The sequence below is a fragment of the Schistosoma mansoni genome, assembly GCF_000237925.1.
Source record: "Schistosoma mansoni, WGS project CABG00000000 data, supercontig 0302, strain Puerto Rico, whole genome shotgun sequence".
In the NCBI taxonomy this organism is placed as follows: domain Eukaryota; kingdom Metazoa; phylum Platyhelminthes; class Trematoda; order Strigeidida; family Schistosomatidae; genus Schistosoma; species Schistosoma mansoni.
The window spans coordinates 35,271-59,848 of NW_017386158.1; the positions used below are offsets into that span (position 1 = coordinate 35,271).

A 24,578-nucleotide genomic window follows, 5' to 3' on the forward strand; every position below is an offset into this window, starting at 1 on the left:
GTCGAACTCTTTCAAAGCTATTGATTTTGGGGATTTTTTTACAGCTGCACGCATATCGGAAACTAATTCCTCTCTTGTGTTATCGTCGCAGTTTCCTCCTCATTCCTCCGATTCAATCTTCCTAGACTGTCGGAATTGCATTGCAATCTGTATATTATATTTGAAACAATAATCTTCTCTTCGCATTCATTTTATCACTTTAATGTTTTTCACGTTGCGACTAACTAAGCTCCCGCTTTATGTGACAGCTTTCGGGTATCCATAAACCCATATTCGCTGAGTTAAACACACTGAAACCACGATATATACTAGTCCACAGGTAATATACTATAGTGATTTGGTTTAGTTCAGTTGCGTAGTTGATCTATCACCCATTATACATAGCCATACATATGAAACTGTATCGAGACAACAAGAAGCGAGCGCAAGAAAATCAACAGTCTCGTACAAACCCGGAACTCCGTTGAGCAAATGCCTCTTTAATTCCGTCCAAAACCATCTGAACTATTCGCGACAAATGTCCTTGATATATTGGATATTGGATGTGACCTCAACAGGTTCAACACAAGCGGGATATGATTCAGACAACTGAGGATTTGTGTCGCAAACTCCAGAATCTTGATAATGAATGGAACAAGAAAAATCACAATGTTGAAGATTGCCTAAAGAAAGTCGAAGAAATAACAGTAAGAGACTTACATTTGTTTGATAGTATTAGTCTGGATTAACTAGATGTGCATTCCTCCCGAAAAATGAATCAGAAGCTTCTCGACGTGAGCTTCTTGTTGCTAGTATGTTAATTTATTTGACTAGTTTGTATCTTAAGGAAGCACACTGGAGATAGCAGCTATGCTGTGTTCTGAGAAGCAGGATATTCCTGCTTTCGAACATTATATGTCTCAGTTAAAATGCTACTACTATGACTATAAGTAGGTCCGTTAATGTATATCCTATGATCTTTATTTTAGAGGAAATCTTCCAGATTCGCCTTATAAGTATGAACTTCTTGGGCTAAATCTACTGTTCTTGTTGTCGCAGCGTAGACTAGCTGATTTCCACGTTGTAAGAACTATACTAATTGCTCACTCAGATATAGGAATTAGAACGGCTCACAATTGAAGAAATTACTTCCAGTGTATATATCAATCACCCAGTCTCTATGGAGCAGTACTTAATGGAAGGCAACTTTCACAAGGTCTTCCTGTCCAAAGGTAACGTGCCATCCAAGAGATACGATTTCTTCATCGATATATTTTTGAACGCAACCAGGTAAAATGTGGACACTAATTTACGTTTTCCTTAGGGAGGAAGTTGCCTCTTGCATAGAGCATGCGTACGAAACGTTGTCACTCAAAGATGCTACTCCTATGTTGTTTTTTAGTTCTAACAACGAAACAAAATTATTTGCTGAGAAGGTATGTATATAGACACTACCGAACATTTTTTAGAGAGCATGGAATTTACTGGATGGTACTTTTATTTTCCCCAAGCATAAAAAACGGGCGGACGATGCCATCCCATCCGCCCACGTGACACGAGTAATGCTTGACTATACAAAAGAGCTGGACCAAATAATTTGAAAAATAACAAGCCAGGATTATTACTTGTTGTATCTATCCTTCTGAACGAATTGAATTTTGCATGTATTTTGTTACATTATTAATGAAGTCAGTGCATTGCACTGCACAACGTTAAAGCGTATTGCGAACAAGTAACGCTGCTCGTTTTTTGTATTTCGAGTGGCCACTTGTAGGAATTCTCGTGAATATACTCAATTTCTTCATGATGTATAGTTTTCCCAATTTCTTAAAAAGCTAAGGCTTACAGGTTAATCCCCCCGTTATGTTCATAGGTTTTCGAGATGACTAGTAATCAGGGTTGTTTCATTTTTAATAATCTTGTGAATTGATTAATAGGAAATCTAAATTTACTGTGACTACAATTGATTCGTCAAGTAAAAAATTAGGTCGAGCGCAAATATTCTAATAATATGACATAGTATGTATACGATCTATAAAGTTCCAGAAGAGTACGAACTATTTGAAGCGACAATTCTGCCCACAAACTAACACTGAACGTGAATGTAAACCATGAGATTGAAAAAGAGTGCTTTCGAGTGGTGAAGATGGAATTCCTAGTAATAAGTTAGTAGTAATCCCACTCATTTAAAAAGTACATATTTATGTAATCGGTGTTGAGTCACACGTAATAATAGCTAACTGACGAAATGGGTGATGCTTGATCTTAACCTAAAACAGGGATTAAGAGTTGACAGGTAGTACATCTGCGTGCCGTTTTAAAAGTAAACGACAGATTTGCGACCTAGATTACCTCAATAGAATTTTTCCCTTGTGCAGTGGCTGTATTACGGGAGTTCCTTTTGCCAATGATCCAAGATTGCTGCCAGGAAGATCGGTATTTATGTCATGATAGTCCCTGTCATTGAAAGGTGTACCTCAGAAGTACATAAACCTTGTGAAGGCCCTTTACTCGAACACTACCAGTCGAATGAGAGCTTATGGCGAACTATCATCTGATTTTACAACCTCAAGTGGTGTCCGACAAGGCTGTCCACTATCCCCATTTTTGTTTAACTTCATTATAGACCTATTGCTGGAAATGACACTCACGCCGACTGAATTTTGAGGAATTGATCTTCTACCAGGAGGTCCACTAATCGACTTAGAATACGCAGATGACATGTTGCTGTTTGAAGACGCTGACAAAATGCAGAGTCTTCTGTTAGAACTGAGTAGTAATGCCAGGATGTTTGGGATTCGTTTTTTCCCCTCTAAATGTAAATTGTTACTCCAGGACTGGCCCGCGTCAACACCTGAACTAAGGATAGGGAGTGGAGTGGCCGAACGCGTCGACAACTTCACTTATCTTGGAAGTCTGATCAGCCCTAGTGGGTTGGTGTCTGACGAAATCTCAGCACGGATTCAAAAGGCTCGTTTGGCTTTTTCCAACTTACGTCACCTATGGCGTAGACGAGATATCCGTCTATCAATTAAGGGACGAGTATACTGCACAACAGTTCGCTCTGTTCTACTTTACGGCTGTGAAACAATTAAGGGTAGATGATACTAGTAAGTTACTAGTATTTGACCACAGATGCCTTAGAAATATTGCTCGCATCTGCTGGGTTGACCGGGTAAGTAATAGTGAGGTTAGACACAGGGTATTAGGGAATGATGGTAAATCAGTTGATGAGGTCATGAATCTTCATCGACTGAGATGGTTGGGCCACGTATTACGTATGCCTGAACACCGATTACCATGACGCGCTATGTTGACTAGTATTGGTGATGGTTGGACGAAAGTTAGGGGCGGCCAAACCAAAATGTGGCATCAGAGCTTGAAGTCACTACTAGTCTACGCCATGTTGGTAGATGCAGACTACCTGGTTGGGGTCCGCGTGACTATCGTAACCAATGGTTGGAGACTGTGGGTAACATTGCTCAGAACCGATCACAATGGCGTAGGTGTATACACTCTTTATGTTCCCTTAAACCTTGAGATTAAAATTGCTTCATATTTTCCTTTCTTCCTATATTATATCCTTATATACAACCTTTCTTTTATATATTACCACCACAAAATTAACTACTTCTATGAATCCGGTGTTCATCTTGTTGTGCTAACGAGGTATGGCAACTTGGGCCGATGCATATGCGTGCGTGATCCTACGTTGTAGCTGAATGACTGACTGACATGATAGTCCCTGAAGTCTTTGGTTACTCGACTTACTACAGTGCACATTACTTTGTGACTTGCAATGAAAATTCTTCAGTATGTAGCATTACTTTAAGTTCATTTTAAACAGTAAGTTTTATCGGTGATTAAATCAGAAGTAGGTTTTTGTTCGTCTTTCCAAATGCGGGGATCATCGTTTATATTAAGGAGTATTCTGGATATTCAATATAATGCTTTGATAGTAGTTATTTTCTCAATCTTTATTTAGTCAGCGTGGTTATGTTGAGTCTTTCGTGGAGGTACCCGCGAATTTCCCATATCGACTGTTTACACCAAAGCTAGCACGGAAGTCAGGTACTCTGTGACTAATTTATTTGTAGAGAAACTTCATCCACTTTTTGTATCAAACATATGTATATTGTTCACTAGAATGAATAAAGAAAGTCAAACGAAAACAAGTTGGGACGTGGAGTCAATATTTATCTGTCTAAGTTTTCCCACGGGACAGCAGGAAATCAACAAGGATACAACATAAGCAATGAGACTGGAGGAAAGCCGAAAGAATAAATGACGGGGAATGAGCTTGTCGAATTAAATGATGTTCGAGCGTTAACGGATACATCATTTCTAAGATGTATCTAGAGTTTCCGACCATTGGTCTAAGTTGTATGTAACTTTAGTTGAAAACCCTGTGCCTTCTTTCACGGCTGTAATCATGAGTCACTGACGTCATAGATTGATGACATAATGGTCATCCTTGCACCTTTTCCGTATAAATAACTGGGCGATTTGTTGTATTTCTCTAACTACATGTACCGTCAAGTTTATCGAATAATCGTAATAGGAATTGTATACCGAAATTCTGGACACAAAACATGGATTATTATCAGTCTGCATTGATTTTAGTTAAGCTGATCTAATTACATATTAACTTGTATAAACTTTTAACGAGTGCCTGCTTGAATTTATTCCGTTCACATATATTTGTACTTACGCCTGTTACCCCTCATGGAGGAGCATAGACCGCCCACCCGTTTTCTCCACCCACCCCTGTTCTGGGCAATCCTTTCCAATTGCTTTTCATGTCTGCTTCCGATTCCCGACGCAGTGTGTTCTTTGACATTTCCACTTCCCTTCAGGACTCCAAGTTGGCACTTGCCTCGTGATGCAGTTCGGTGATTTCCGTAATGTATGTCCTATGCACCTCCAACGTCTTTTTATAATTTCCTCCTCAGCTGGAAGCTGGCTGGTCCTCTCCCATAAAACGCTGTTGCTGATAGTATCCGGCCAATGGATGTTGAGTATTTTGCGTAGACAACTGTTTACAAATACTTGTACCTTCCTGATGATGGCCGTAGTAGCTCTCCACGTTTCAGCTCCATACAGTAGGACTGTCTTGACGTTCGTATTAAAGATTCTGACCTTGAAATTGGTTGAGAGTTTTTTAGAGTTTCATATGTTCTTCAATTGTAGAAATGCTGCCCTTGCTTTGCCAATTCTCGCCTTTACATCTGCATCAGATCCTCCTTGTTTACCAACGATGCTCCCCAGGTACTTGAATGTTTCCACATCTTCCAGAGTTTCGCCATCAAGTGTGATTGTGTTGGTATTCTCCGTGTTGCATTTGAGAATCTTGCTTTTTCCTTTGTGAATGTGGAGGCCTATCGATGCGGAGGCTGCTGCTACATTTGCTGTCTTCATCTGCATTTGTTCGTGTGTATGAGATAGGAGGTCTAGGTCACCTGCGAAGTCCAAATCGTCTAATTGATTCTGAGCTGTCCATTGTATTCCGTGTTTCCCCTCAGATGTCGAAGTCTTCATAATCCAGTCAATCACCAGAAGAAAGAGGAAGGGAGAGAGTAGACAGCCTTGTCTGACTCCGGTCCTTACTGGAAATGCATCTGTCAGCTGTCCTCCATGCATGACTTTGCACTGTATTCCATTGTATAGACTACAAACAACCAATTAGGGTACACGTCAGACAAAGCCAGAAAAATGTACAATAACTGACAAATCGACAAGCAGAAATACGTGGAAGAGCTAGCAACGACAGTGGGAAAAGCTACAATGAAGGAAATACTAAACTACCAAATTCTAATCTTCTGATTTCTTCATGTCTCTACCTTTTTACTCTTTCCAAATTTATTTCACTGGATTATACTCCTTCAATAACATCTTTAAACCCTAATCTTTCACATTAATACTTATACTCTTACTACTTCTACCACTATGGGATTGGAATCGACAACTGATCTCTGTGCTAATGTGGACATACATTACGGAAATCACCGAACTGCATCACGAGGCAAGTGCCAACTTGGAGTCCTGAAGGGAAGCGGAAAAGAGGAAATGTTAAAGAACACACTGCGTCGGAAATCGGAAGCAGACATGAAAAGCAATTGGAAAGGATTGCCCAGAACAGGGGTGGGTGGAGAAAACTGGTGTGCGGTCTATGCTCCTCCATGAGGGGTAACAGGCTTAAGTAAGTAAGTCTATACAATATTCGTCTTACATAGAGATTGAGTCACCCTCTCTACTGGAACGCTGTTCTCCATTTTCACTGCCCTCTTATTGTTCGTCTGTTCACATGCACGTGCAAAATATAGGAATGCAAACCGCATTTCTTATTTGACTTATATGCTTTACGTAGTATTAACGTAATCAGTTGATGGTATATATTCAGGTAGTAGAATACATATGTTTTTAGAATCACACAGTCGTTGTTGTCATGCAGTCAGCGCGGTGCATCACTTACAATGCCAAATTAGTATCAGTATTACTGATACAAATGATACTGTCTTCCTCACGCTACGAGATGTATAGGCTTGTTCATTATTGTTTCACAAGAAAGTGTCTTTTATATCCGCTTATGCAAATAATACACCAGTACTATTTTTAACTAACACTTCATGAAGTTGTTAGCATTCTAACATCTCTATGGTTAGATCTAGCACTTATGGAAAATATTTCTTACTGTAGGTAAAAAAGGATTGAGTCGATCATCAGTTATCTCTAGACCAACTATTTGTCAGAAAATCACAGCGTGAAGTCTTTGCTACTTTATGTGTAATAACTGTTGATCAGTCAGAGGAACAATCTTAGTTACTTCAATCATAGGGATCGGAGACAATTATGAATTCAGTCTGTTTCAGCGAAGTTTAAACAGGATGTCCTGTATTTGTTGATTACTTAGGAGGATTACTGAACGTCGATCCTGGACAGATTATCAACGTTCGTATGACTACCAGTAAAATAAAATGTATGTTCTAAAGCTGAGTATATAAACCTAGATCCCGTTGTTGAACACCTTTAAAGTGAATTAATTAACACATTCTGCGTGACAAAGCACATTAAAAGAACAGGGTGAAGAGAATATGTCCCTATTTTTGAGCACATATCAAAGAATTCGAAAATAAAAGGCACCATAAACACTGAAGTAGCTCGACTTTCGATCGGTCGGTTGAAAGCCAAGCAATTACCTCTCTGCATAACATCTGTGTTTCATATACTTCTGCGCGAATGTCCAAACACTCAGTAATATACAGTAAAAAGCTATCCCTAAAGTAAATACCACTGATATATGTAACTGTGTAAACATTTTCTCATCGATCGAGTATCTATATGTCAAAGTAAATTATCAGAATTTTGCTGAAGTATAGCCTCAATTCAAAACGAAGTATTGTATATCCATATCTTTCTTCATACGACTTGAATATGGGACTTATTTCTCTATTTTCTATTACTTAATAGTGGCTAGAAGTTTCAAGTATTTATTTTTCAGAAAATTTCGGTGACTATACTAGCTTTCCCTAAAAATCATTAGTTAACTTATAATGCTCTTGAAAAGAAATGTAAATGATTTCATTCATTGTAGATTCGATAAACTGTAGCTAGTGAAAAATTTATAATATATCTGTGTTGAATATCTTTTAGTTTACGCGAGAGACTGGTATTTAGTGTGTGACTTTTTCAAAGGTCACTGGTTATACAACGTTTGATAAGGTTCTAATGAGTAAATATAATAACGAATAAAGAATTTTACATGAAATTGCGATAAACAGGATTTTATTTTAGGTAAACATTAACAATATTTGAGCAATAATTAAAAATGTTTCCAAATTTTTGCCTTGTTCATCTTTAATGAAGATATATATCTGTTCCGAATCCACTGTTGCTTGTGGAACAAAATGTAGTCCAATCTGAACCGTTCCTGCTGCTGGGATTTCCATTATGGATTCCTAATTTTAGACAATCCCCATATTATACGATAAAAGAGTAAAGTGTGAATATTACGTAGGTGTCTATGAATTACTGTTTTTATGGAAGTAATATATGTATAAAAAGTTAATTCGATGGGGAAAGGCACTCTAAGCAGATATAATAACGTTCAGTTGAACGATACTTTTACGTCATTTGGAAGATATCAGGCTTCCAGATACACTTAATGGGAATCTTTTGCTAGAAATCCCTTTTTTCTAACTTCAGTTGATATAACTTAAAATCGATTTCAGTGCGCATATCTATCCATTCTCTTCGTTTCCATAAATCTTGAACTTCAATATTTCTAACTTCATCCCTTCTCGAACTTTATTCTCTGTATTAATTCTTAACATACTTGGTACTGCTATTATCTGGACGTTTTTAACATTCATTTTTTTAATTTCATCTCAGTGTAATGTGAAGGGATGGATCGATGGCAATTTCCCCAGGAGTTATGTTGATCATAAGTAACGAAATATACTGTCAATTCTCTATGAATATATTTATGACTCCCAAGTCCTAAATAGTTATGTCCAGTTATCAATAAATCATGAAATCAGGGCTAACAAACAATAATAATTACCGTTATTGTTTCGCTTCATGGTCTATGTTATTAAATGGTACATATTTAGTTTAGGAAGCTTAAATAAACTGATACCATTGTTCTACAGATTCTTCATGAGTTCGATGTGTTGTAAACATATAAAAATACAAATTATGAGGTTCATTTGTTAAACAAAAGAGTATCGATCATATTTGTGGCTTGGATAAGTATTATTCATCCCTTTTTGTAAACTGGCCAAAGCGATCGGGTAATTAGAAAAGACGTACTATTAGTCATCAATATCTAACTGTTTGACCGAACTTTGTGTAGAAACGTCTAAATGTTTGGCTAGTGTCTGTAAAACAAACTTAGCTTTTTACGTCTATGTGTATCCATTGTCTTTTTAGTTTATTTCCGTATTCCCTATTCGTTTGGTTTTATTCTTAAATTCCTGATGCTGTGTTTGCATGAATTGCAAGAACTTTGGTAACTCACTGTATTTTATGGTGGACTGTTTTCCCTGTTTGTCTGTATTTTATGTAAATATATATATAATAGCATCGACTTCACTACCATTGTGTTAAATTTCGAACCTAGTCAATGAGTTTAATTTCACAGGTTAATATTAACAAATGTACAACTGAAACTGATAAAAAAATGTAGATATGACAATTGTGGTCAATGAAAATGAGTATTTTTTTGTTTAGGCATAAACAAACCAGCAATATGAGTTCGAAATTGAGGAAACTGAATTTCTTACATTTGGCTGATTACAATTGTGAAGACTGGTTTCATTTAAAACCAATACACAATTAATGGGCATATTAATAAGTGTAAAAGGTCAGCTTAGTTTTTGCTTACCTTAAATTGAACTAAATCAGATCGGTTAGTTTCCAGTATTAATGTTTTTTTACATTGATATGGATTCGTGTAAGCAATACGTTTATTACAAGCTGTAATAATTTCTTTTCTAGGTAGTTTTATGTTAAAGGACTTTGTTATTTCTGGTTGTCTAGCATCCACACACAGGATCCAAGCGCGTAGTACACGTTGATTGTCTGTGTCTACCACATTGACTTGGTAACTTTTTTTACCAACATACTTTGGACATAGTCTAACCTATATATTTTAAAATAAATTTGAGGTCGTAAAATGTATGATATCTACCAAATCATAGGACAAGGATCATATTTATTCATAATAGGTATGAACAATTAGGTACATTTTACAGAAACATAATCCGAAGAGGAAACTTCACAAGTGTGTTATGTTATATGAAGACTTAGTTCAATACACTTATACAAACTTTTCATTGTCACAACAAAAGTTGAATAAAGTTAGCATTTCTATCAGGAATTTTACAATTAGGAGCTGCAGGAAAGCAATATTTATGCAAAATTAGCTTAAAGACAATATCATCTATTCCGTCCCTCTTGTTATTATACAATATACCTCGTCATTTCTGTGAAAATATGAGAAAAATCTGATTAAATGACAGAATCCTGGTCATTTGTAGATTAATAATATTTCGTGCAGCTTAAAAGATGAATACAGATACATGAACTCTTAGTGTACGTTAGTTGATACTTCCTGGATATCTATACCGAAGAAAGATGAATACAATTCGAACCTATAACTTGGTGACTACTACTGTGTATGAACTAATTAAAATCACTATTGACAGGTGTGGACTAATAGTACACTTAAAAAGGTTTAAATCCCTTGTTACAACACATTTTGTAAACTTGATTTCTTGAGTAGACCTTACCGAGTAACATGTATATCTATAATGATTTATATCCATTTTGTATTGTTTGAATCTTCTCATTGATGTTTAGGACTGCAATTGATCAATCTCTTAATGGCATACGTGTATCCTGTGCGGATCTCCTCGATATTGTCACAAGTATTATAAGCAAAGGTGGGACTCGTCAGTTGGATGTACCTGCGTTCGAGACTTGATGTTCACTCCGGCATTCAAACCCATTACCGTTCACTCCAAACGCCATAGCGTTATCCACTTAGCTACTGAGTCCTGATAACCACTAGCTTGTGCAGCTTTTGTCCAGCTGACGAGTCCAAAATAGGATGAGACGCGCGTCCTGGATTCCACTGTTAGCCACCATCCATATTTGCTTATAATATTGATTAATAGTTTGTAATCAAGATTACCATACTATTCTAAATAATCTTACCGATCCACTTTATGTGAACAATCAGATAGGGACAAGTGACATCAACCTGTGAAATAATCTATGTAGTAGCTAGTCAGAACATAACCTCCACCTGGAAATTTTTGCTTTCTAGGGAATACACATGTTTTTGTCATTCTTAGGGGAACTTCAGCATTATACTGATTCTGTGTAGGTTTTAATATTTTGTGATTTTAGGCTTACATAGAAAAGTGTATAGGTAACCACTTAAGAGTCGTATTTAAAGATAATCCATAAATTTGTATAAATGAAATGTTCTTCAACAGTACTTTGACTGATAAATGTTGGTAGATGAAAAGCTAACTCCAACTATGTGTATAGCAACAATAAAAGTGACTACTGAACTAGGTATCAAATTTTATTCTAGAAAGTAGTATTATTATAATGTCCTATGTTACCAAGAAGATTGTAAACTTTGAAGATTGGTGTTTTAAATGAGTGTTTTATTGGAATAAACTAACCTTCAACTCATAAACAGAACGTGATGTAACACATAGTGTTAAATCTTCAGTCGGAAGATTTTTCTGAAAATCATTTGAAGTAAATTCTGTACCAATAAAAACTTCATTTGGATGACTAGTGTAAATAGTAATTCGTTTTGAACCGGTATTAGACATAAAATCATCTGTACGTAATAACAATCCTATAGGTGGTGATAATTGTCCAACTGTAGCAATAGCATCAACACGTTGAAGTGAATGTATAGCCCAATACCATATATAAGCTGGACGAATTTGAAAAGGTTCCACATAAACACTCATAAGAAATTCACGTACCTAAAACAGAAATAAACATGAATAAGACTTTATAATATATAAAAATATTTGCTGTTCTCTGTCTAGTTCTTCTCTGTGTAGTATAATATTCAATTGATAAATTTCATTGAATGCCATCCTAGTAAATATTTGTACCCGTTGAAAATCAAATATGCTTCTAAGGAAACCAGAACAAAATGTACAAAATTAAGAACACAAGGAAAAAAAAGTTGCCAACAGGTTGGATGGAAAATGCTGGTGTGCGACCTATGCTTCTCCACGAGGGGTAACAGGCGTAAGTAAGTAAAAGGTACGAATTCATATTCTATGAATAAGAATATAAAAATAGTTCTCGAGTATTCACAATTACAAATATCTAATTATAAGTAAACTTTACTATCTAACAATAAATAAACAAATTCAAGATTGAAATTCTGAGAAAAAAAGCAACTGGTTTTACTGAAGATCTTCATTAGATAAAGAATATATATCTTCATTAATTTAAGTTTTTGTACTTTAAAGGATAGAAGAAATTTAGAAAACTAGGTATCAGTAATTGTAAACATTGACATTATATCTTAATTTAATCCAACTTATTGAACCATTTCAACATTAGATATCGTTAATTATTAGTGGTTATCTTCAAGAGTTTTCTTTTTCAACGTATAAGAGAATTTTGTAGAAAAAGATAGTACTGTAGTGAACAAAACACTAGTTGGGACAATCGAATGTATTTAGAAAGAAATTACAGACTATCTCACTAAATTCTCATAACCATACAATGAACAGTTAATTTGCAAAATAACAATCAATTGTCTCAATCTTCACTGTTCCTTTTGCAAATATTAGTCCATCTATTTTGTTTTTATTGTTCATGCATTTTTATATCGAATGCGCTTCGTTTCTGTTCTTTCTTTATCGATCTTGTGCCAAAATACATTCTATGTCCAACCATCACCATATTCTACTTATATGGGTATAAGTAGACTACACCACAGTACTATCGCATTTTGAAGGGTGGGGTGTTAATTTACCGTATTTTGTTCATGAATAAAGCACGTTTATTTTTCCATTTTATATAACTGTTAGAAGAATTGTTCATCAACGAAAACTATATATAATCATGTACTGTTTTCGCCCATTGATTGTTTTCCAGTTATATTTTTTAATTACATTTAACCTAAACGTCATAGGTTTCAATATAACGGCAAAATAAAAAGTTTTCCCGTTTTCCACGATATACTATCACCGTATTATGATCACTAGACTGAATACGCCATCGATACATTTTGTTTAGATTTGGGTCACACCATACCAGATGTATGATTCGCTATAGAAGTCGAACATATGATACTGAATAAAGCAAATCTTATCATTATCATAATTATTTTTAAACAAATCAAACTGAGGTGGAAAATACATAAAATATATTTGCCTAGATAAGTGTATGAAGTATTTCAACATAATCTAACAAATTAACCAGCAATTTCAATTCTTTGACTGACTTGTGGAGATTTCCCAAGGCCAACTTTAATCAGCAAATCAACTATATCACCTTGAACATTAGATACAGTTAATACATCTGAATCGGATACTCTAACCCATATTTGCTGGTTAACTTGTTGAATTGTTCGATTATTTGTGGTAAAACTATTCCTCCAATCAATAATATTTCGTGGTAGACGTAGAATTTTCTTCATGAAACTTAATTCAGGATGAAAAAATCGAAAACTATGATCAATTATTGGTGGTTGAATATGAATATGTAGAATTAATTGTGAAATAATCTTCCCGTAAGTTGTTGATTTGAAGATTACCTGATTGAGTAAAAGAAAATTTATCCATATTTTGGATAGAAAAATATATTGTTCATCCAGTTAATAATTAAAAACAATGAACACATGATATCAAATATGAACTCCTACAAATTTAATAAATAAAGTTAAACGTAACTAGTCAATTAACAAGGAAAGGAGTTGACATAGTTTCAGATCACCACCTGGTGGTTGCTAAGATGAAACTGAAGCTAAAGAATCACTAGACAACTGGAGAAACAGCATTACAAAAATTAAATACAGAGTTCCTTTGACATAATGACAAAGTCAACAAATTCAAGATACCTCTCAGTAACAGGTTCCAAAACTTACAAGATCTATTGGAAGAAGGGGAAACTACTATGGAGGACAACTGGAAAAAGATCAAAGAAGCACTAATTACAACTTGTCAGGTTCTGGGTATCAAGAAGCATCATATTAAGGAATGGATCTCTATTGACACCCTAGGTAAGATTTAAGAAAGGAAAGACAGGAAGTCAGTGTTAGGATATTCACAGGAATATCCCAAAATTATCTCGAAAGTAAAGTCGTATGTTTTCAGACTCTTCACATATTTCGCATGTTGTTTTCTATTGGTCATTATTTACAGTTGTCCTAACTATGACTTTCACGTGTCGTTTTCCTATTGGTCAATTTTGAGTTGTCCTAATTATAACCTCTACGTGTCCTTTCTTTCCATTGGTTACTGTTCATAGTCATTTTAACTGTATAAATATGCCTTGTCTGTAAACCATTTTTGTTCTGCTGCTGACCCCATAAACAGTTCTCATTTAACGGCTGTGTTCTGATTTATTGGAGTTAGGGAACAGTATTGGGGTCGAACTAGGATATCTGAATTTGGTCAATCGGTAGAATTTCGTGTAGTCCTATCGCAATACGTAATGTTTGGGCGATTTATATTAGTCAACAATTAACAACAGCCGAACAAGAGCAGAGAAAACCAAGACACAGGCCGAATACACAGAAGCAAACGGTATGACACAGATATTCATTTTATCATGAAAAGAATATGTTTAGTAATTTTGACATCAGTTTCTAATTGAGTAGCAAATTTTGTAAATAACCGCAAATATCTAAAATACTCTGAAAAGCCACTATGATTGACGGATTTTTATTTTACTAAAAATATCTGTCCGTTCTCAGTAGAATTCACAAACAACGCCTGTTTTTACTGACCAATGTTAACTTCAGTGACGATGTGTATGGTTCCCTTTGATTGGTATTTTAAGAATAAATCAACTCTCATCGATAAGTTTCAATTAGTTAATTTAAGTTCCATGGTTTGAGTGCTAACATGATTTAATAGCTAAGTATTGGTGTTAAAGAAGAGAGAGATTATCAAGTTTAAACAGGTAATGTATTTGAGAATACCTGATGTTCTTTATCTGCGTTCGACTAGCCCTAGTAGTTAAATTTACTTTCAAAAAACTCAGTTCTAAATTTACAGTCTAAACTTTTTTTCATATAGTAAGCTTCAATAGAAAAAAAGCCCCCAAATGCCCTGGTATAGCTGAGAGTAGGGAGAGTCCGCTCTCCCTCTCGAAATGCTCTCGAATGGCCACGCGTATATAGCCTCTGCAAAGGAATTCCTGCTCACTACCTTCTCACATCAAGAGTGTTGTTTACGAAATTGAGAGGACGAAAAGCGAAAATCCGGCGCTTTAACCGGGTTGGTGGACACAGCAAGTCCACCCAGGGGAGTTGGAAAACCCTGATTCCAAACCATTGGTGCATATGGGCTCCAGTATCCTGAGGGAGTGAATGGCGTATGAACCAATTGTTGGTCACCGGCTACCATGGGACTACATCTCCTCACGATGCTCCACTGCCATGTGGATCAGACCTTTAGGTCAAAGGCTCCGGGTGTGTCCCCCCTAGGAAAACCACCTGTTTCAGTTTGGACACCTGGGCAGTATCATAGCCCTCACATAATTAACATGAAAAGACAATATTGTGTGTGGCGCATATATATCTGGTTCCCCCTTGTACCAATATTTATGTGTTTAAATAAATAAATAAAATAAAAATGATTCTTTACTTTAGAACGAGTTTACATTTAGCCAGCTTAACTACATATAAGATACCTGTGTTGAATGAAATCCATATGATTACAAGTAACTATTGTTAATCATAGTAGGAACACTGTACACGTAGAGTTAAAATTGTTAGAAGTTATCTAAGTTTGTGCTGCCTTTTCTACTCTTAGAATACGTAAGTCTGTCATAACGTTTCTATCGTAATTGTTATACATAACATCACATTACAATATTACTCTAAGTGTCCAATATAATATAATTGTTACGAAGAAGGACAACAGAAAATCGAGTAAGCCAGTAATCGAAGAGTTAACTGTGCACAATTAAATTGAAGAAAAAAAACGTGTTAATAGGGATTAGTTAACTAACTTAGTAAATCAGTTACGTTTGTCTATTATAACAGTCTAACGTATAAATGGAACTCCTCACTATACATCAACGTCCTTGATTATGAGAAAGCAATTGACAGTGTGGGTAGGAGAACATTATGGAAACCTCAACTACACTATGGAGTACCTGAGAAAATCATCAATATCATACGGAATTCATACGACGGACTACACTGCAAAGTCGTGCATAGAGGAAAGCTGACAGACGCATTCCAAGTGGGGAGCGGAGTCAGACAAATCTGTTTACTGGATTATGAAGACCTCCATGAGGGGTATCAGGCGAAAGTAAGTAAATAACGTATAACAGTGTAATTGTGTTCCTACACAGTTATTGTCTAATTCATTGTTGATACTGTGAACATGGTAGGTGCATTCTAGAATTTTCATCTGTAATAGAACATGCTGTAAAGGGAATGGTTATTATAAAACAGGAAGTTTGCTCGACATCTGATCCAAAAATATACAATTAAATTTCTTATATAACTAAGTTCAATGTGAATTATATCAGAGTAACAACTATCCCACTAATAAAATGTGTTATTCACTTGGAGTTTATCAGAACAAATTACTGAATATGTGTTAGTCTACTTTTATTAAGTGTATAAGTAATCCTTAACAGTGTAAATCGTTCAGTATAAGAATGTATTTGATATAGCTTGAACAGAGATTTGTATTAAAGTGTTTCAATGTTTTAATGCTGAAACGCATTGATCAATTATCATAGTAACTAGGATACATTACTAAAGTTAATTTTTTTCACAACACAAAAATAATATCTTACTTGTATGACACGTTTCATTTGTACAGGATTATCTTCAATACTTGAAGTAAATTCGAATAGCTATAACAAGTAAAACATATGTAACTAAAAATCGTACATCATCTCTCTTTGGTAAGAAATAACTTATACAAAGTTGATCGGTTTAATTTTATTATAGTTGAAAGCGTGAGTCAATTGAAGCTAGACCACCATCCAAAACTTGGATGCACTGGACGGCCGTCTCGTCCTATTGTGGGACTTCTCAGCATTGCGCATCCACGAGTTGATATCTCACAACAGACGTGGTTTGAACTCCACTGGTCACTGCTTCTCACTAGAACTCTTGGATTTACCTCTCGAAGTCAGTCACTAGTGATATCATTTCACTGAAAACAATTGGTGAACGGTTGCTCAACTTCGTGAATTGATTGGAGTTAGACATGAACACCATTGGATGCCGGTTCAGTGGTCTATCGGTTAAGTGCTCTGGCGCAAGACAGGTAGGTCCTGGGTTCCAATTTCGTGAGGCAAGGTTGTGGATGCGCACTGCTCAGGAGTCCCATAATAGGACGAGACGGCCGTCCAGTGCTTCCAGGTCTTCGATGGTGGTCTAGCTTCAATTGACTCACGCTTTCAACTATGAGAATACTAAATTTCCACAAAACCCCTTCTGTTAATTTTATTAGATTATAAAATCAATTAGGTATTAAGCTATGTTAATTCCATTACTGATAAACAATATAGAAATTTAATTCTGATATTTATAATTATATCTTCGGTATTGAAATAATATCAGCAAGGTTTGTAATATTCGGTTATTGATATTCAGAGCCTCATTTGATCAGTGTCTGTTAGTAAGTGACTATATGCAATCAGTAGTTAAGTTGGTAACTTATCGGGGTTCGAAGGTGATGGATACTAAATTCAAGTTTCAGAGTGAACATCAACACTGGGATTAAAGTATATCCAAATAAAATGAAACACACATCCTAGATTTCAGTGACAGCCACAGTTCAAATAAAATGAGAAGTTACAAAAGTGTAGAAAACGAATCTTCGAAGCATAAATTGACGACCCATTCAATCACAAATAGTCAATGAAATAAAGAGATTAAACATTAATAATTTGTTCACTGGAGGTAAGTTGAGCGGTTAACAGATTATTATGCCTCAGATAGCATTCGTCACAAACTGAAATCATTTGGGGGTATCATCGGAAAAATGAAGTGCTGAGGACCGCTTGCCTTAGTATGGTGAGTACTAAAGGCTCAGCCAGAGACCAAACTCAGGAACTTTAATCCTAACGGCGAACGTCAAAAACCCCCAGAACCACGAGCTGGATATTCGATCGACTAGCGATAAAGAGGGGATTGAATCCAACAATAGTGGTGACAACTGTTTCACTCCTGATATATCTGACTACTATTATTTCCTTAGAAGTAATAAAATGTTAACCACAAGTTTATTCATTATTAGGTAATTTCCAAGTCTTGGAATGCAATAAATTAACCATTAACTACACCAATATTTGCTTGATTGAAATCAAATTATAGGATAGACTGATTCTAGTTATACTTTTTGTAGTTTTTGAATAAACAGATTAAAAACTCTCTGAAGGAGTGATGTCATAAACTAATGAATAATCAGATTACCTTCCTCAACCAATCAATGTGTAGATCATAGTCTCTTTAACCGCAGTTTTAATTAAGTACGTAACTTAACGTATGCCCTTCACCACTGATCCAGTGCAGCTGTTTCAACTAGGCGTAAACAAGAAGTTAAAAGGAAAATCTAGGAGAAAACCCCGATGATATTCTTCCCATTTGTATTTCCGTAATAACATTTGCTGGTATATGACTGGTTGTCATCGTTTTTAGTTTACCAAGTTTGCCATGCACCCAAGGCAATCCCATGCTACTATATAAATAGAATTGTTCCTTACCAACTGTTGACTTGTAAACAGATTTTGGTGGAGTTTCGTTCTCTGAGCCGGATGGTTTGGCCGTGGAGCTTTCATCGGTATTCTGAACAACATCTTCAGTACAAACTTAAGGTAGAAGTGAAGTGTTCGAATTCCTCCATTTATGGCTCTTAACATATCCTGTAGACCTCGATCTTTATTGGTTATTGTTGACCTTCAACCTGTCATTATTTACTTCTTTATTTTGATTGTATCTTCCAATGATTTGATTCTAGGTACTATATTTGTACATAATTTTCCTGATTGGTTGATAAATTGGATCAATTTCAATGTGTTTGTTGATTTCCGATTGACCTGAATGGCAAGCTACTAAAAACATTTTGGTGTTTTTAGAGTTGCCTCTATCCAAGGTCTCAACATTTTCCCAGTCAAACGTGTTCTTAATTGTCTACTTGCAATTTTATAAGCGAGGATATATTATGGCGTTTGACCGCTAATGTTCGTGCAGGAACGAACATCAATTAGCGATCAGAGAACAAAACTCCACCAAAATCATCCACCTGAGCTAACAATCTACACCATCTTATGTACAGAATACAAAGTTATCTTGACATTTACTTATTCTCTATCGATTAACTTGTAAATTATTAACGTTAAAGTGTTGTCGTTCGTCCGAAGTTCGATGTATTCGACTTTCTATTTGTTGCTCCATATTACAAGAAGCCTTAGTTCAAACCCAATAAAGCAACAACGTTAATCATTCGTGTGAAGACATTACATAGTTAACTCTGTGTAATGATTAAAACGTTAGTGAGTCTCTCACTACAAGTTCATGGGTGTTATTATGTGATGGCACGTACATCTAAAAGCACCAACTTCAAGTGAAAAATACGTGTTTACCATACATCGTACCCACATTTCTATCACCTACACCATCATATTGTTTAGTACATTGAAACATCGTAGCTTCTTCATATTTCATCGGTATTAGTACAGTTTCGTTTGGTTTGAGAAACAATATAACATTGTTTCTTTTCAATGATTTTCTTTCAATATTATCATTGTTATTGTGATCGTGATAATTGTTTTTCATATCCAGAGCAAACAAATCATCTTCTGTTGGTGTGTCGATATTGAAAGCTAATTTTAATGCACGTACTTCACGTGGATCCATAACAAAGGATAAACTATTTCTATAAATTAAAGTACAAATATCGATAGAAATCGATTAAAAGTTCCCATTCTGACTTTTCTTTAAGATTCGTCAAAGTATTTCAAAAGTTAGGTTATTGTAAAATATCCTATCTATTTTTTATTAAATAGCATCCTAATGTCTATAGCAAGGTAATCTGAGCAGAATGCCATATACCAACCAAGGCTGATCAAATTTCAGTTAAAATATTGACAACCAGATAATTCAAACCATTTCAAATTGAATTAAATATCATACCCGTTATACAAGTGAGTGGCTATCTGGAGTCAGTAGCTAAATGGATAAAGCGATGAAGTTTGAAGCGAATGGTATTGCGTTAGAGTCCTGGAGTGAAGATCAATTCTGCAATGTGGGTACATACAGCTGACAGATACAAAACAACAAAACGCGCGTTCTGAATTTCACTTCTAGCCACATCCTATTTACTCTGTAATAACTCATAAAAACAATCTTATAACTATGAGTTATTATCTAGGTTCAAATAGAAAAAACCTAAAGAAAATAAATGTAAACATGAGTATTCTGGGTTCAATTGATAAAAAGTCATGCTAAATTAGTACAATTTACAAAATCAGGTTCTCATATAGAGTATATAGAATGTGGCTAGCGGTGAAATATAGGATCCGCGTTTCGTGCTTGTAATAATATAAGGTGAGTGGTATGGTGATCGAGTTACTTAACATTTCAACTTTTCGGTTACAGGTTCTAATCCGCGTCAAAGCTGTTGTCAGTTAATGAGTTATCAAGCCCTTAATGTAGTTTATTCGCGAATCTATCAGTGTTTGATTTCCAGTGGAATATTAGCAAAGAATTATGGTTTACTTTTTCAGTAGTTGTCAAACGGTGGTGACAACATTTTTATTGAGAGCAGTGATTACGGTAGACATCTACACAAACATCAGTATATCGACGTAAATATATTTCTCAACACATAGGAAAATTATGTTAAGCATATATCATCTGTCCACATAGTTTGAACTGGCCTTCTAATTCAAAATGAAACAGTTAATTCAATATTATTATCAACTTACGAATCATCTTCAATGTTCACATTAACAGTATCTTCGATATTGAAAGGGTTCTTTAATTGATATTCAAAAAATTCTGTACAACCAAAACTTGTAGATAGTTCATGTTCAATAGTTGTAGCTTTATTGATTATTCGTTCAAATAATTCATGTTTCTTTTGATCTCTATAATGGCTAATTGTATCCAACTGTGGTTTTCCATCTAACAATAAGGTCTATTATACGAATGAAATAATTGTTATTATTTAGTTCAAATATAACTTTAAAAGAATTCTATCTTTTTAAATACTTACCAGTTGAAGCGCAAAACATGAAAAATCATCCTTTATACTAGAATATAAATATTTATAGTTGAAAGCGTGAGTCAATTGAAGCTAGACAACCATCGAAAACCTGGAAGCACTGGACGGCCGTTTCATCCTATCATGGGACTCCTCAGCAGTGCGCATCCACGATCCCGCGCTCGCGAGATTCGAACCCAGGACATACCAGTCTCGCGCCAGAGCACATAACCGATAGACCACTGAACCGGCATCCAACGGTGTTAATGTCTAACTCCAACTAATCCACGAAGTTTGAGCAACCGTTCACCAATTGTCTTCAGTGAATTGATATCTCACAACAGACGTGGTTGAACTCCACTAGTCACTGCTTCTCACTAGAACTTCTGGATTTACCTCACGAAGTCAGTCTATTAGAACTGACCTAATATAGTTGTACATGATCGGTGTCAAGAATTAGTTGATTAGAAGTTTTGAAGCACAATGATGATTTAAAGATTTTGTAAAACACCTTTTAAATCACTTAATGATTTGATTTACATTTATTGAATCTTACATTACTATTAGTTACTAGCTTTCAATGGTCTGAAGTTAGTGCTTTATGCTTAATTCATTACTTTTCTAGTTTATATACTTAATAGGAGTCTTTCAATGTTGAAACTTCTTCCATGAGAATTTTTAATGTTTCTATAGCTGTCAGAGGATTTCAGAATTTACGTTAGATATATTTAGCAGCAAATATTAAGTATCAGCCTTAACATCGACTATCCATCTGGATTAATTATTGAGATAATCTAAGGTACTGCTCACATCCTTCAATACTATACGTAATTCAAATTTTCTAGGTCCTTGTATCCTAATAAAGTGAATTTGATACAAATAAACGTAGGATGTTTCTGTCAAACAATCCTCCCTTTTAGTAATGCTTTCATTTAACTATCAAACATAAATTTTCTAAGAAAGTAAACCATCAGATCTCAATTATTGTTTAAAAAAATTATTTTAACTCAGTTGTTTGGTATTAATATAGACTTGGTCATAAAATGTAATCAACTAACTAAAAATGATTATTCAATAAATATTTAGATCACTATCAGTTAAATACCTAGATGTACTGATCTTCGTGGTTATTGGCAAGACCGAATAATTTTCCTACAAGTGAATATCGTTATTCATATTTAAAAAGAAAGGAGATTCAACTCATAAGACATCATTCAGTTGGTTAAAACGTTTCCAGAAGGTTACCTTATTTGGGCTGAAGGATGAAAGTGTTTTACTAAATACTAAGTGTGCATCTTATTGACTAGCTTCAAGAGGAAATTCTTGAAGTGCTAGTGAGAAACCGTGACAAGTGAAGGTCAACCATATCAGGTTTGAGGCAGTTACCACCGAAGACAATGGGAGTTGGTTGTGCAATGTCATGGATTGATTGAAGTTTGACATTAACATTCGTTGAATGCCGGCTCAGTGGTCTAGAAGTTATGGGTTGGCGAGGGTAAACCGAAAGTCCTAGGCTCCATTTTCGCGTGCTAAGTCTTGTATACTCACTACTAAGGAGTCCCACACTATGACGAAACGGCATTCCAGTGACTCCATATTTTCAACGGTTGTCCAACATAGATCGGTTCATTATTTTAATGAAAATCAATCTTCACAACTCTATGCAAACAAATACCGACCAGTTTGTATTTTCATTAGTTTTTCAATAACATTCCACCCGATAATATTTGTATTTTTTTAAACAATCCTTATTCATAATTATTCATTTGAAGATAGCTATCTGATATTGTTCTTTAGAAAAAAGAATGTAGTCGAAAAATCATTAAATATTCAAATGTAAAACAATCTTTATATGCAATGATGGATAGTGGTTAGCATTGGAATCCAGGACGTGCGTTTCGTCCTACAAGTAAACAACACCAAGTGAATGTGAAACAATCTGTTGCATTGAAGTTCAGATTCATCCGAAGTATTTAAATATCCCCAAAAAATGAACGCAGTATCTATAAGACTATATGATCAATACATTGCTAACTTGTTACGCTACGAGTGAACTTAATTAATCTTACTTTTTTTAGTGAGAGTTTACTTATTGGGAACCTTGTCTAAATCATAATATTGTAGTGTGGTCTACTTATAGCCATATAAGTAGTATATGGCGATAGTCAAACAGAATATATTTTGGCAGAAGACCGATAAGGAAAGAACTGAAGTGAAGCGCGATTGGTAGGAAAATGAATAAACAGTGGAACTATAGAAGATGAACTGATATTTGCAGAAGGAACAGTGAAGATTGAGACAATTGGTTGTTATTTTGCTAATTAATGGTTCATTGTATGGTTATCAGAATCTAGTGCGATAGTATGTAATTTGTGTCTAAATAAATTCAATTGTACCCAACCGGTGTTCTGTTTACAACAATATTACTTCTGACCAAATTCTTTTAATTTTACACAGAATTTATTACCAGGTCGTTATACTTAAGGGACAAATTTTCACAAAACTATTAAAGTAAAATATGGAAAATGTTAAAGATTTAAAAAACAAAGAGGATAATGTTAAACATCGAATAACTCCTAAAGTAACTACATGATTCTGTCAACAAGATTTTCGTGTTATTTGATTTTCATTCTACTTAAACATTCAACCATAATGTCACATTTCGATTAATTCTTAGAGACTTTTACGTACTACACGAAAACTGTTCAGACTATATGAAATTGTCACCAGACTGTCATTGGTCACTCAGTCAGTCAGTCAGCTACAACGTAGGACCAGGCACATAGATGCATCGTTCCAAGTTGCTATACCTCGTTAGCACAACAAGATGAACACTGGATTCATAGAAGTAGTTAATTTAGTGGTGGTATTATATAAAAGAAATGTTGTATATAAGGATATAGTATAGAAAGAAAGGAAGATATGAAGCCATTTTAATCTGAAGGTTTAAGGGAAGATAAAGAGTGTATACACCTACGCCATTGTGATCGATTTTGAGCCATGTCACCTAGAGTCTCCAATCATCGGTCACTGCTTTTAGTTCAGTCAACAATTGAATGTTAATTTTATTAACCTACCTTTATATTCGACTTTTCAGATAGTTTAGTATTATCCCATACATTTTTTAAACCTTCAACAGATTTCAATGAACTATGTAAACGTTCAAGTTTCTCTAATGTTGTCACGTCTTCTATTCCACTCTGATTTTTTACTAATTTACTTGCTTTTATTGTCATGGGTGATTTTTCTTCAGAGGCACTATCCACTTTCAACATTCTTTGTAGTTCAGTATTAGTTGGTTTAATTTTATGCGCGCGAACCACAATCCCTGTTGTGTCATCATTTGATTTCATGTTTGAGAGATCACCACCTGTAAATCTAGTAGAAATAAAGCAAAGTATCATAAAATCAATCACTTTTTCTTTCATTTTCATAGTGCTGAGTTTAATTATTTAACGTCGTGCTTTAAGCCGGAGATTTTCGACTTGCGAAACCAGAGTATAAATTTTTACTGAGTGAGATTCATTAAGAGCTTCAATATAATAATTAATCGTTTGTTGAGCAATCGCTATCAACCTCTTCTCCATTGTTTCCATACATTTCTCCCATTAATTGAATAGTTGAAAGCGTGAGTCAATTGAAGCTAGA

General features: G+C 35.1%; 2 protein-coding genes across 2 annotated transcripts in view; one reads left to right on the forward strand and one right to left on the reverse strand.

The window, feature by feature from the left end:
• The first annotated feature begins 566 nt into the window (after window positions 1-566).
• On the forward strand, window positions 567-1,785 carry Smp_047740 (26S proteasome non-ATPase regulatory subunit,putative). The gene is made up of 7 exons (XM_018790465.1): window positions 567-686; window positions 719-791; window positions 827-929; window positions 969-1,062; window positions 1,097-1,269; window positions 1,304-1,415; window positions 1,449-1,785. The coding sequence occupies exons 1-7, from the start codon at window positions 576-578 to the stop codon at window positions 1,578-1,580; spliced, it is 798 nt and encodes a 265-aa protein (XP_018647412.1). The 5' UTR covers window positions 567-575; the 3' UTR covers window positions 1,581-1,785.
• Window positions 1,786-19,285: 17,500 nt separating this feature from the next.
• The window catches only part of Smp_199430 (hypothetical protein), a gene marked incomplete at both ends in the record, with an annotated part of 14,316 nt that continues 9,023 nt past the window's right edge, over window positions 19,286-24,578 (reverse strand). The window contains 3 exons of the mRNA XM_018790476.1: window positions 19,286-19,601; window positions 20,653-20,702; window positions 24,008-24,308. Coding sequence (XP_018647413.1) covers window positions 19,286-19,601; window positions 20,653-20,702; window positions 24,008-24,308 — 667 coding nt within the window. The remainder of the gene's footprint in view (window positions 19,602-20,652; window positions 20,703-24,007; window positions 24,309-24,578) is intronic.